This window comes from Pholcus phalangioides, unplaced genomic scaffold, assembly GCF_987345545.1.
Source record: "Pholcus phalangioides strain wild (caught in Gottingen) unplaced genomic scaffold, Ppha-v1.0 ptg000015l_1, whole genome shotgun sequence".
Lineage (NCBI taxonomy): Eukaryota > Metazoa > Arthropoda > Arachnida > Araneae > Pholcidae > Pholcus > Pholcus phalangioides.
In genome coordinates, this window is record NW_028301608.1 from 81264843 (window position 1) to 81276475 (window position 11633).

At 34.5% G+C, this 11633-nt stretch overlaps 1 protein-coding gene across 1 annotated transcript; it reads left to right on the top strand.

The window, feature by feature from the left end:
* Positions 1-97: 97 nt before the first annotated feature.
* LOC149076795 (uncharacterized) lies at positions 98-11331 on the top strand. The gene is made up of 4 exons (XM_089244470.1): positions 98-202; positions 1521-1774; positions 5169-5401; positions 8688-11331. Exons 2-4 carry the CDS (start codon positions 1529-1531, stop codon positions 11110-11112), a joined length of 2904 nt encoding a protein of 967 aa, XP_089100596.1. The 5' UTR covers positions 98-202; positions 1521-1528; the 3' UTR covers positions 11113-11331.
* The last annotated feature ends 302 nt before the right edge of the window (positions 11332-11633 follow it).

Here is an 11633-nt window from a genome sequence, read left to right on the forward strand (position 1 = left end):
TTAAAAAAAGAGCAAAATTCAAAGGCAAAAAAGGGACGTATGGTCAAGAATATCAGTGCTTATTTCCGGTATAAGCGAGTGGTTTTGGCGCGTAGATAGTCAAAGACGAACAGCTAACAGTGATAGCTTCCCTAAAAAAAGTATAGGGTTCTCTGTGTGTGATTATTTTGAAAGCTAAATTTAGTTAGCTGAGATTATTCTTGTTCGTATAAGATATTGTTTTGATATTCTTAGCAATAGTACATAAAACATTTTATTAGCTATGATTTCATAATATGAAATGGTTTTGCTTAAAAAGTTTGGTCTTTAAAGTTTCAACATTGAAACAAATAAGATTGTAAAAAATTTTTGTATAGCTTATAAAATCATCACATTATTTTAATTTTTTTCACGTGTGGGAAAACTATTTGACCTTTTTGTTATTGCTTTTTATCATTCCTATTTTTTGTCTATAACATGACATGGCATATTATTTGGTAATCATGTTATATAAAGGTTTCATTCTTATACATTCAGTTTAAAACAAATACAGTAGGTGTCACTTATTGGAATCATTGATAATTTTATCATTTGAGTGTTGTAATCGCTTTGGAAAAGTATGAAACAGACCGAGATATCATAATATGGGAAGAAATATGTTTATAGTTATCAGACTTTGGTTGATGTAAACAATTTTCTCCCCGTTGAAAATTTTTCTTCTCGCATGTTTTAAAGCTAAGATTGAACCAAACTCATTTTACCCCTATAAGTTAGCATTATCAATCTGTAAGACTGTAGGAGGGTTGAAGGCTCCCTTATTGACAAAAATTTCGATACTGTGGCCGTTATAGCCGCTATGATACATGTAGCGCTGCTTTTTCAACTGGATTTTCTGTCGTAAAGAAGTGTGTGAGGTAACAAAAGTCCCTTTCTTCAGTTATTGGTCAGTCCCCCTCCCCCCCACAGTAGCACTATATCGTTAGTGTATCGGACGAGTACTTGTATGATGTTTGCAATGTTGGCATCTGTCTGATATACTAACAATATAGTATGCTACTGGGGTTTCTTTTAACTGAACCACATTCGCAGCTCCTTGGTGAAAAGAAATTCACAAGAAAACCTATGGAGCGTACCATACATTATTGAAAGTATTGTGATTCGTAATAGGCCTACACGTCAGAGTTTCATTCCAACTCCTCACAATTTCTGAATAAGAGAAGAATTTCAGTTTTAAGGAGGGAAAATCGTGTTTTAGAATAATTGAAAAAATATATATACATGATTTAACATTTTGAAACCTGTTATATTGGAAAAAATAGAGTTGTCTCATCTCCATATGTCCTGTTCAACCAAATGGGGCATATGGCCACCATATTTACAATTTGGATTATTTTTAGATATAGTTATCAATTGGTTATTATCAGAAAACAAGTCCCAATATGATCACTTTGAGCATTTTATAATTCATATTGCTTGATGTCTTTTGTGTATGTCCTGTCTGTTTTATTAATAAGTTTGACCTGCGTTTATTTTTCCTCAAGGTTTTTGAATGATGGAAGCATACGCTGATTCGGAAAGTCTGTCAGAAGACCTCTACCTTGATTTGGATGTTGATGATGATGAAGATGATGTTGAAGGACACAAGGAAAATTCAATGAATGAAATGGATTCCACCATCTCGAAGTTGCAGGACTCTGGCTGCAATGTTGATGGGACTATGAATGATACTCAGATGGATTTGTTTGACGAACTTCTTGTGGCAGAAAATAAGAAAAGGATTGAAAAAGAAAAACAGGTCAGTGCTTAGTGTAAAAAATACTGTTGCTTTTCCATCTTTAATCCCTGAAATGACATCATGAGCGTAATGTAAATTGTGGCCGTTGCATCAAATCACAAAAAAAAAAAAATTTCGTGGGAAATGGGCAAAAAACAAAATATATATACAGTAATACCTCAGCAAACAAATGCTTCAGCATACAACTTTTTCAGCTAACGAAGATTTTTTCATGATTTTTCTGCTTTGGCTAATGAACATTTTTGTTGATATGGATGCACGTGCTAATATAAAACAGCTAGTTTGTGAGCTGAAGTTTGGCGTCAATTATCATTCCCACCTAAGAATCTTTTTTCCAGATTCTTCACTTCTCTTTCTGAAAGTTTTTGAATCATTTCATATAAAATGAAAAATTCAGCAAAAAAAAAAAATCATTAAAACAAGCCTATGTTTTCATAGCAGGCTTCTTTCAGTACAAGACTCTGAGCATCAAACTGAACAGTCTGGATATTCTAGGAGATTAAAGCTGAGGTTGGTTACATGCGTGCATTCATTAGTGTAAAATAAAAAGATATCTACAGTATCTCTCATCATCTTGTAAATTCCCATTAATCCTATTTTGAAGCTGTTCATTTTAGCCTTCAGTCAGTTTTTGTCTTTTTTGTAGAATTTCTCAGTGTTTTAAAAGACAACTTTAAATTTTGGGCAGAACCTGGAGCGAATCAAATGATTTTCCATAGAAACTTATGGGAAACATGTTTCAGCTTATGAAAATTTCAGCTAATGAACATGATTCCAGAACTAATCATCTTTGTTAACCGAGCATGTATATAAACTGATACAGCACTATATATAAATGTATTTACCAAACAGCCAGCATCAATTCATGCTTTTGACATTTGAAATTGGTGAAATGACTTGTTGATACTTTGACAATATACCCGGTTTCGGGTATCGATGGTGATTGTTTTAGTGACGGTGTTTTTTATTGTCATGATTTGATTTGAGAGTAGTAAAGACAGGTTGCAGTTGAACCCAGTGCTCCTAGATGTTGCTTAAATTCCACTAAGCACCAGAAATTTTCAATGAATAAATCTTCCATTTCTATGGATTACATGTGCTGAACTCTGATTTGATATAATGCTAAACTCGTTATAATGCCAAAATTCTGTGAAATAAATGGTGGCATTGAATCGGGGTTCAACTGCAATTTAACCTACTGGTTAGCGATGATTGGCGATTTGGTGCTAATTGCCAATGGCTTGCACAATGTCACATTTTTGCAAAAGGGAAAAATCCCTACAATTTTACTTTTATTAATAAAAATCTCCAGTGTCTGGACCTGGCACTGTTGACCCCCTCACGGGGAAGTTTGATATTTTATAAATATTTTTCACTTTTATTTTGTAATATTTTATTTTTCGGTTTTATGATTGAAAATCATGGATTTTGTCCACTCTGTTACAAAAACAAATATCACTGTAAAAAATAAATATTGAAAAAAAGGCAGTTTTAGGAAATTTTTGACTTTTTTTTCTGTTTTGATGGGTTTTCATGATTTTTTCAAAATAGCACATAGAAAAGTTTATTTTTTTTACATATATTTAGCTACTCAAAATCAAAATTTTTTATTTCTGACAGACAATGGATTGGTAATTTATCATTTAACATCTTAGTTTGAAGTGTTCTTAAATTTTTTTGCCTGTGAACTGCAAAAATGCTTCCATAACAGAGTGGACACCATTGTAACAGAGGGCACAGAAATGTTTAATTGAAAGAAATATATATTCTGAATGGGCTATGCAAATACACTTTTATTTTCTCAAAAATTATATAGAAAATGCTGGAAATGTTTTGTGGTAAAAAAAAAAAATCAATATAATACTGTTTTCTGCACTTTCTCTTAAAATTCTTCCAGATCGTTCTGCAGTAGGACTAATTGTTCTGCGACGTGCGTCGCAGATTTTAGCATATTCTGCTTTGGGGCATCCGACAGTGAAAAATCTGGTACTTACAGAAAAACTTTCTTACTGAAAGACATAACATGAATATTAAGTTGTTTTTCAAAAGTCAAATCCAAAAAAGTGTATCAGTATTTTTAATGCTTGATACACTTTTGAGCTCAAAAGTGTTTCAAAATTTTATTGCCAGTTTTATTCATCTATGGCACACATATAAAACGTGATTCGAAGTTTTTTGAAAAAAAATCCAGATTTGCACCAAGTCTTTAACACTTTTTTTGAAGCTGGGACAGCCGGATTTTGAGGTTTTCATACAAACAATGATTTTTTAAAGAAATCAGATACCATCTGAAACAAATTAAGAAATACAATATGACAGACAATTAAATGAAGAACTAGAAAAAAAAACTGAGACTTTATAAAAAAATAAAGTCTCAGAAATGGTATGAACATTCCTGTTGAAGGTTTTCTTCTTTAAGGAATCTCCTACCTTTTAATAGGGTAAAAACTTTCTTATGTAGAAATATTATTAATCCATTGATTGAGGTAGAGCACAACAAAAATGATTGCGAAAAGACCTGATATGGATCAGCATGGATCACCAGCAACCTGAAATAGTTATTTGTTTCCACCTATGATCAACTAGACCTGTTTTTCTCAACTGCTGGGCCCTGACATCAGTCAAATCGGGCCTTGAGTGGTTCACCCTGTTTCATTTTTCTGCATTTATTTCCCATTAGACGTGTGTATGACCGGGCCTTCCACTGATAAAGAAATCAACCGGGCTGTGGTCTTCCAAAGGTTGAGAACCACTGAACTATACCATACATGCTCAATCTATTGATCACGGCCAAAATGTCGGGTCGATCTCAAACCAAATTTTGTAAGAATGAACTAAGTGGCACGTTACAGATTACATCAGTGACCTGCGGTGCAGTTCCACTTCACTTGAGTGTGGTACATTCTTTCAAGTGACATGGAACACATTTAAAAATCACTTAACTGGCCTTTGGCACAATTATAGATCACTTAAATGGTCTGCAGAACAAATATAGATCACTTAAGCGTCCTGCGAAGCAATTATAGATCACTTAAGTGACCTTACTTTTCTCTCTAATGACCAACATACCAATCTAGCATTTGTACCCAGGAAAATATCTTTTTTTCATAATCTTTGTGAATCTAGGTGAATTATAGAGTTCAGAGCAGGGGAAAACTCTTGAAAATTATTTTTCGTATGTGTATTTTTTTCCCAATCCATGTCCAAAGTAGTCATTGGTAGGAGATTGTTGTTCATGGGTTACCTGTGATGTGAAGTCCATGAAATGCCTTCTGTTCCAACAGAATGTGGCCATTATTCGAAGGTTACCGTTGTTTGGAGATGGCCATTAGAAAAGGTTTTATTATACTTTTATATTTGATTCATATTTTTTTCTATTATTTTCTTCTGTCAGGGTAAACAACAAAGCAAAAACTTGCTGAAGGAGAATGAAGAGCTAAGATCAGCAAACTCTGCTCTAGAAGAGAAAGTTGAAATGCTTGAGAAGGAAAACGAACAGCTTAAAAACAAGTTGGATGCTTCCACGAAAGAACTGGAGGATACAAAAACTTTGAAAGATGATTTCATTGTTGAATTGCTGGATCAAATAAAAACACGAGATTGTCTCATAGCTGACCTTCACGCTGAGTGAGTATTCTGTGGCATTTTCATAAATTTTTTCTTTCTAACAATTCTGACTAATACAGGGTGTTTCAATTATAGTTTATGAATGTTTTTTTAAATGAATATGGACTATATAACAAAATAACAAATTAAAATCATTAATTGCAACATTACTTTGAATAAAAGTTTAAAACAACTTTTAAAACAAATTTTAAACTTTTTTAAACAAATTTACTATAAATGATGAAAATGTTGGCCTTCTTCACAAACACATAGTACATTTGTTTTACCAGATTGCCTGAGACTGACAAAGTCTGCAAGAATTAATGTCTGATATTGCATTAGGATGTTAATCTTAAGTTCATCAATCATGTGTGGGTTATTGCAGTATGCCATATTTTTAAGATAGCCCAAAATTTTGGTATTTGTCCACTACAAACCTTCATATTGTTCATGAATAGCCCTTATATGATTTAAAAAAAATTATGTTTGTTGTGCTACATCAAACCATTGGATTGTGGGGGGATATATATATATTTTTTTTATTTCACTGTTGATGCCGAAGTTTACGCAGACATGATTACTCAATTGATTTCACTGATGGATACCAATGAGTGGTACTCCTTGATTCAGCAGATGGTGCCACAGGTCACCTAAAAGTATGCATATTTCAACTGAATTTTTTGTTGATCGTGCCATTAAGTGCAGACTTAGGCTGCTATTTTCACCAGACTTGTAATCCCAGGACTTTTTTCTTTGGGGCTATCTTATAAATGTGGCATACTGCAATGATCCACATATGAAGAATAAACTCAAGACTAACATCATTAATGCAATATCAGATATGAATTCTCGCAGACTTTGTAAAGTCTCAAGCAATTTGATAAAATGAATGTGCCTATATGTCAGCATTTTCAACATTTATTGTAAATAATGACTTTAACGCTACTCTCACAGGTATTAAACACTTTTATTAGAGGTAATGTTTTGATTCGTAAGTTTAATGTTATTTTTTGTGAAATATTCATATTCATTTAAAAAAAGCATTCCTAAACTATAATGTGCGTGAATTTCAAAACACCTGTATTATTCTAAAGTTATTATCACAGTAAATGCAAGTCATTTCGTGGGTTCGAGAACTAATCTTTTGAGTTGTATCGTGAGATGAATACTGCAACAGGGTTCCCAGCGACCTGGAAAGTAAGGATAGAAGTCAGGAAAAATATATGTGAAATATTTTATAAAAATCAGGAAAAAGGCCCATGAGGTAAAAAAAAACGAACTTGAAAAACAAAAATTCCAAATGTGGAAGGTCAAGATTTTGAATTACAGTAAGACCTTAGTAACTTAGTAAAATGTCAGTAGTTTTTAACATCGCCACGATTATAACAGTTTTTTGAAAATCTGAGCCATCAGAATAGGAATTCTTTACTAAACTTTCCTGCGTTTAACAGAGAAAAGTATTTGTAATTTTGCTCAAATTACAAATTTGCTTACCAAGTCACTTTGTGAATCTTCGTGGAGAAGAGATTTCATCTTTTACTGGGGGTTTTCTTCCAGGTCCATTCATTTCTTTTTCTTGGAAGCAATTCATATCAAATTTGCTGGAAAATATAGACCAGTATCTGGGAGGGCAGAGGATGCGTGATTGGCTTTCAGAATAGAAATCCAGTTTGAGCTGAATAAGCAAGACGAGTGGTGAGCTCAAACATCCCATTGTAAGTGAAAAAAAAATCTGTCTTGCGCATTCATGGTTATATACAAAATGTCCACCAAGCGAAAAAAGCTTATTTTTCAAGAGGGGGGGGGGAAAAAAAAAAAAAACTTCTAAAAGAAGGCTCTCTCAGTGTTGAACATTATCAAAAGTTTCCTCTCAACATCTGAGTTCGCCAAAGAACATTTCAAAGTTATGAGACAATTGGAAAAGCTGGTTCGCAGTGTGAAGCCTGCAGAGAAGCAATCATGCATAAAAAAGATTTTTTTAAATAGCTATGAATATATATTTCTTTAGTTTTCTATTAAATACTACAACCATTTCGAGACATGTCTGCTTCTTCTGTTATTTTTCTACTAAAAAAAAAGGAATGCAAAAATGAGAAAATGTAAAGAAAAACCATAAAACTATTTCAGTTTCTTTCACTGTCATAATATGAAGATCTACGACAGGAGTATCAAATGGCTTGACAAAGGGTTTATCATTCCTTAAGGGGTTTATTGTAAATGTGCAGGATCAGCAACATTTACATTATTTTGTGTAGAACAGTTTTTGCCAAAGTGGGCAGTATTGTCTCGGGGGACGATACTGCCAGGGATGGTGTAGAAGGCTGGATCCTATGGGTTAACTTAAATTGGAAGCGATGAGAACAAAAAATTCCTGGAGAAGGGGGTGGTGGAACAGAAAGTTTGAGAACTTCGGTCTAGAACGGAGGAATAATCATGGCAAATGATATAGAAGATAAGATACTGACCAATCAGAATTTTAAAAAATAACTGATTTTGAATCCAGTGGCGTGGATAAGTAGGGCTTGGATTTTTATACCCCTAAAGATGAAACGTTGTTGCTGATCGGGGTAAATTCAGGTTTTTTAACCTATCAGCAACGATGTGTCATCTTTAGGACATAAACATCCGAGCCCTAATTATGAGTATGCACTCTACAGTACAACCATCATCCTGGAGATACTGATGCTGCAAGATGTAAATGGCTGGACCTATCAGCAGTTCTATCACGATTATATGATGAAGTCCATTTTTCACATTTGGCTCAACATTTCTTGGCCAAACACATGTCTGTGCTTTGTCAGGCTCCCTACTTTCCCAACATGGCTCAGTGCGATTTCTGTCTCTTCCCCCCAAGCTGAAAATGATCCTGAAAGGGACCAAACTTCGATCAAATAAACATCAGATGGCACTCACATTTCCTCAATCATCTGCTATCTGTCAGCAACTGGCAGCTTCTGCAGGCAGGGAAAAATTCGAGCATGCACATTAGGATTGCCTACAAATGTATACTTTCTAGCTTCATTGTTTTACGCAAGAAAAATTATGGTTGGATACATTTTGAACAAACCTAGTTTATATCTTTGTGAAGACAATATCATCAAAGAAAACATCATCAGTGAAAATCCTTATATAGGATCTTTATATAAATTCCTTATCCTTATATAAAATCCTTATATAGGATTTTCACTTTATATCATCTAATTTCTAAGAGTTAGTTATTGTAAAATGTTTCACTATTGTAATTATCTCTTTGTATACACATGTAATTGGATTTTTTTTTCTATTCATTTCATTGTAACTAAAATAGGAAAGAAAGATTGTTGTTCCGCAGAAACTTGGCTTCTCAGGATGATTCTTATAGCGATAGACGTGCCAAATACCGATCAACAGACGGGAGCAGTGAAGATGGCAGACGGCATAAGAAAGACAAAGGACACAAAAGAAAATCTTGTCATACCGAAAACGATTTCGATGATAGTAGATCAAACAAAACTTTGAATAGTAAAGACAGCAAAAAATACAAGTCAACTGCATGCGCAGGAAAACCTTCAGCCCCGTTACCTGATTTAATTAGCAAACATGACTGTCCAACTACCTCTAGCAAAGATATTGTGGAACCTGATAACTTAGCTGTTTGCTTGGCTACAGTTGAGGATCGCAACCAAAGATCTTCAATACATGTTAGCTCTGAAAAAAAATCAAAGAATAAAGATTCATCTCCAGAATCTGTAACAGTGAGTGAAGAGAATGTGGAAGAAACTCAGTGTTCGAAACAGTCTGCAAATGTAGATGAGCAAAGTGACACATTGACAGCTTCCAAGGTGGCTGATTCTTCAAGCCAGTCTGTCGCTTCTGCACCAACAGTATCAAAAGAATCTTCAGTTGTGGAAGAAATTGATCTCGATGATGGTGATAAAGATCTACCACTTTCTCAAGAAAAGCAACATTGTTCTGAAAATGTATTTAAGCTTTCTGAACCATGCCTCCAATCAACAGATAATTCAGAAATAATAGTAAGTTCGTCAGAGCATCCTAGTATATCTGCAATTCCGAATGAATTACAAAGAGCTTTGAAGGAATTTGAAGAAAGACAGGCCATGGCGTTGAATTTATTAAAGACGGCTTTCAATGAATTTGAAGTCAAACAAGGTAATTCGACTGGAAACCTGAAAAGATCTGTTAATGATTTCTACTCTACTCCGAGTCAAACACCAACTCTAGGGACACCAAATCAACATGAATGTGCATCCAAATCTATGCATACCAAACAAGCAGATAAATCGGCACTGGTGTCAGAAGAACCTGATGAATATCAACTTATGGATGCAAATACTTCCGAAGGACCGTGTTCGTCAACTCCAGTGGAAACCTTTTCACCCGATTCAAGTAGTAAAGATTGTGAAAGACACAAAAAAACTCAAAATCACAAAGATGGGAAATCGACACATGATCTTGACCCATCTAAACAAAAAGAAGGTACTAGACATAAAGATGAACATTTAGCAAATTTAGCAAAGTCTGTCGCTATTGCAACGCTGGGCATGAGTAAATCTGGTGAAGCAAAACATTTGGAAAGGCCTTCCCTCATCCATTCAAGGAATGCATCTCCATTGGAAAACTTATACAAGGACAGTCATGACCCCAGAGATAGAAATTATTCAAGGAAACGTGTCTTCGATAGTGAGAAGCAAATTGCAACTGCAGATCCCAGACTTAACAGAAGTAGATCATATAGCGGCCGATTTCAGCAAAATTCTGAGTCCACTCATTCGGCTCAGAAACACAGTGATCATCACGACAAATCTTATCATAGTGCCAGTGGTGCGGAAAAATCTGAAATGAGAAGCAGGGATGAAAGATCACCAACAAGATCAAAAGAACAGAATTCCGTTGAAGTCAGTTCCCATAAATCAGATAAAACTTTTCTTGATGGTAAGGTTCAAGGTAGTTCCACTTCTAAGAATATTCCTGAAAAAAATGTTAACTTGTTTCGAATCACTGGAGAAGCAAAAAATCTGTATCAAAAGAGATTTATGGCCAGAATAAATCGTGAAAATATTGAATCACAGCGGATTTCAGCTGAAGCAGCATCTGCACCGGAAATGCCCAGTCCAGAAGTTGAAAAAAGCATCAGAGAAAGTAGATATAAGAAAAGCAGTAAGAAAACTTATGTACGAAAGTATTCGAGTGTTCATTCACCGATGAAATCCAGTTTGAGCAGCAGATCGGAAGATTACCTAAAGAAAAGAAGAGCAAAATTTCACAAAATTACACAGTCCTCATCTCTGACTGCTGGAGATCAAGATAGAATACCAACTCCTCTGAAGAATGATGCAATCAAACTTTTCCACTATCAGAACATTCCTGTTCCATTCGCCGTTAAAAGAAGACTAGGTATGCTGAAGAAAAAAAGCAGTTCTGAATGTACCGAAACGCCTTCTTCCTCTGAGCCTGCTGCCTCCACAGACAAACAGATTGAAAAGACATCACAAAATCAAGATGTTAGCAGAAATACTCGTAGCAGTAAAAGGACAAGGTCTTCGTCTCAGAATAGCAACCATACTATTGCAAGAAACGAGGCTGATTCGCGATGTTCTGATCATTCTAGCCAACCTATTTCAGATCTTTCCAAAAGTTTGGAAAACAATATTGAGCTTGAAGATCAAAATGAAAGTGGTGACAATTCGTCCAAAATAATAGACAATTCCAATGGTTTGGGCACAAGTGATTAAATGTAGTGCAAACTTTGGAATTTGTACGATCAATGAACATGATTGTAATGATTTTTCAGATTTTTATACATTTATATTAGATTTTATTTTAAATACAACACATCGATAATTATAAATTGTGAGAAATGTTTATTACATACTTTTGTCCGAATTGTTACGCTATAGCCATAGTTTGCCAATATTTATTATAATATTTAATACACGTTCGCATTGGAGTTTTATTTGTCATTTGTATATTTTTTTCACCATCCTACATAATCCAGACATCTTGAAGTTTTCCCTAGGTTATCTTACATGTTGTGTTACAGTGAAACCTTGCTACAATAATACTTCATATAATGACAAAACCCCTCTGCAACGATATTTTTTCAAATCTTGTTTGGAATTGCTCTTAGTCCAGAGAAATTTTTTTTAAAGTCGGGGCGGCTTGAGCTTACCTGCCACGTATAAAGACAACTCTAGCAGGAGGCAGACAGGACTTTAGCCTAGGGGACTGTTGGATGAACCTGATTTTTTTTCAG

Bases quoted from the DNA above. Each gene is read 5' to 3' on its own strand.
- LOC149076795 (XM_089244470.1), top strand. From the start codon at position 1,529: ATGATGGAAGCATACGCTGATTCGGAAAGTCTGTCAGAAGACCTCTAC. The intron at 1,775-5,168 runs GTCAGTGCTTAG...TTCTTCTGTCAG, and splicing joins GGATTGAAAAAGAAAAACAG to GGTAAACAACAAAGCAAAAA. The intron at 5,402-8,687 runs GTGAGTATTCTG...TAACTAAAATAG, and splicing joins ATAGCTGACCTTCACGCTGA to GAAAGAAAGATTGTTGTTCC.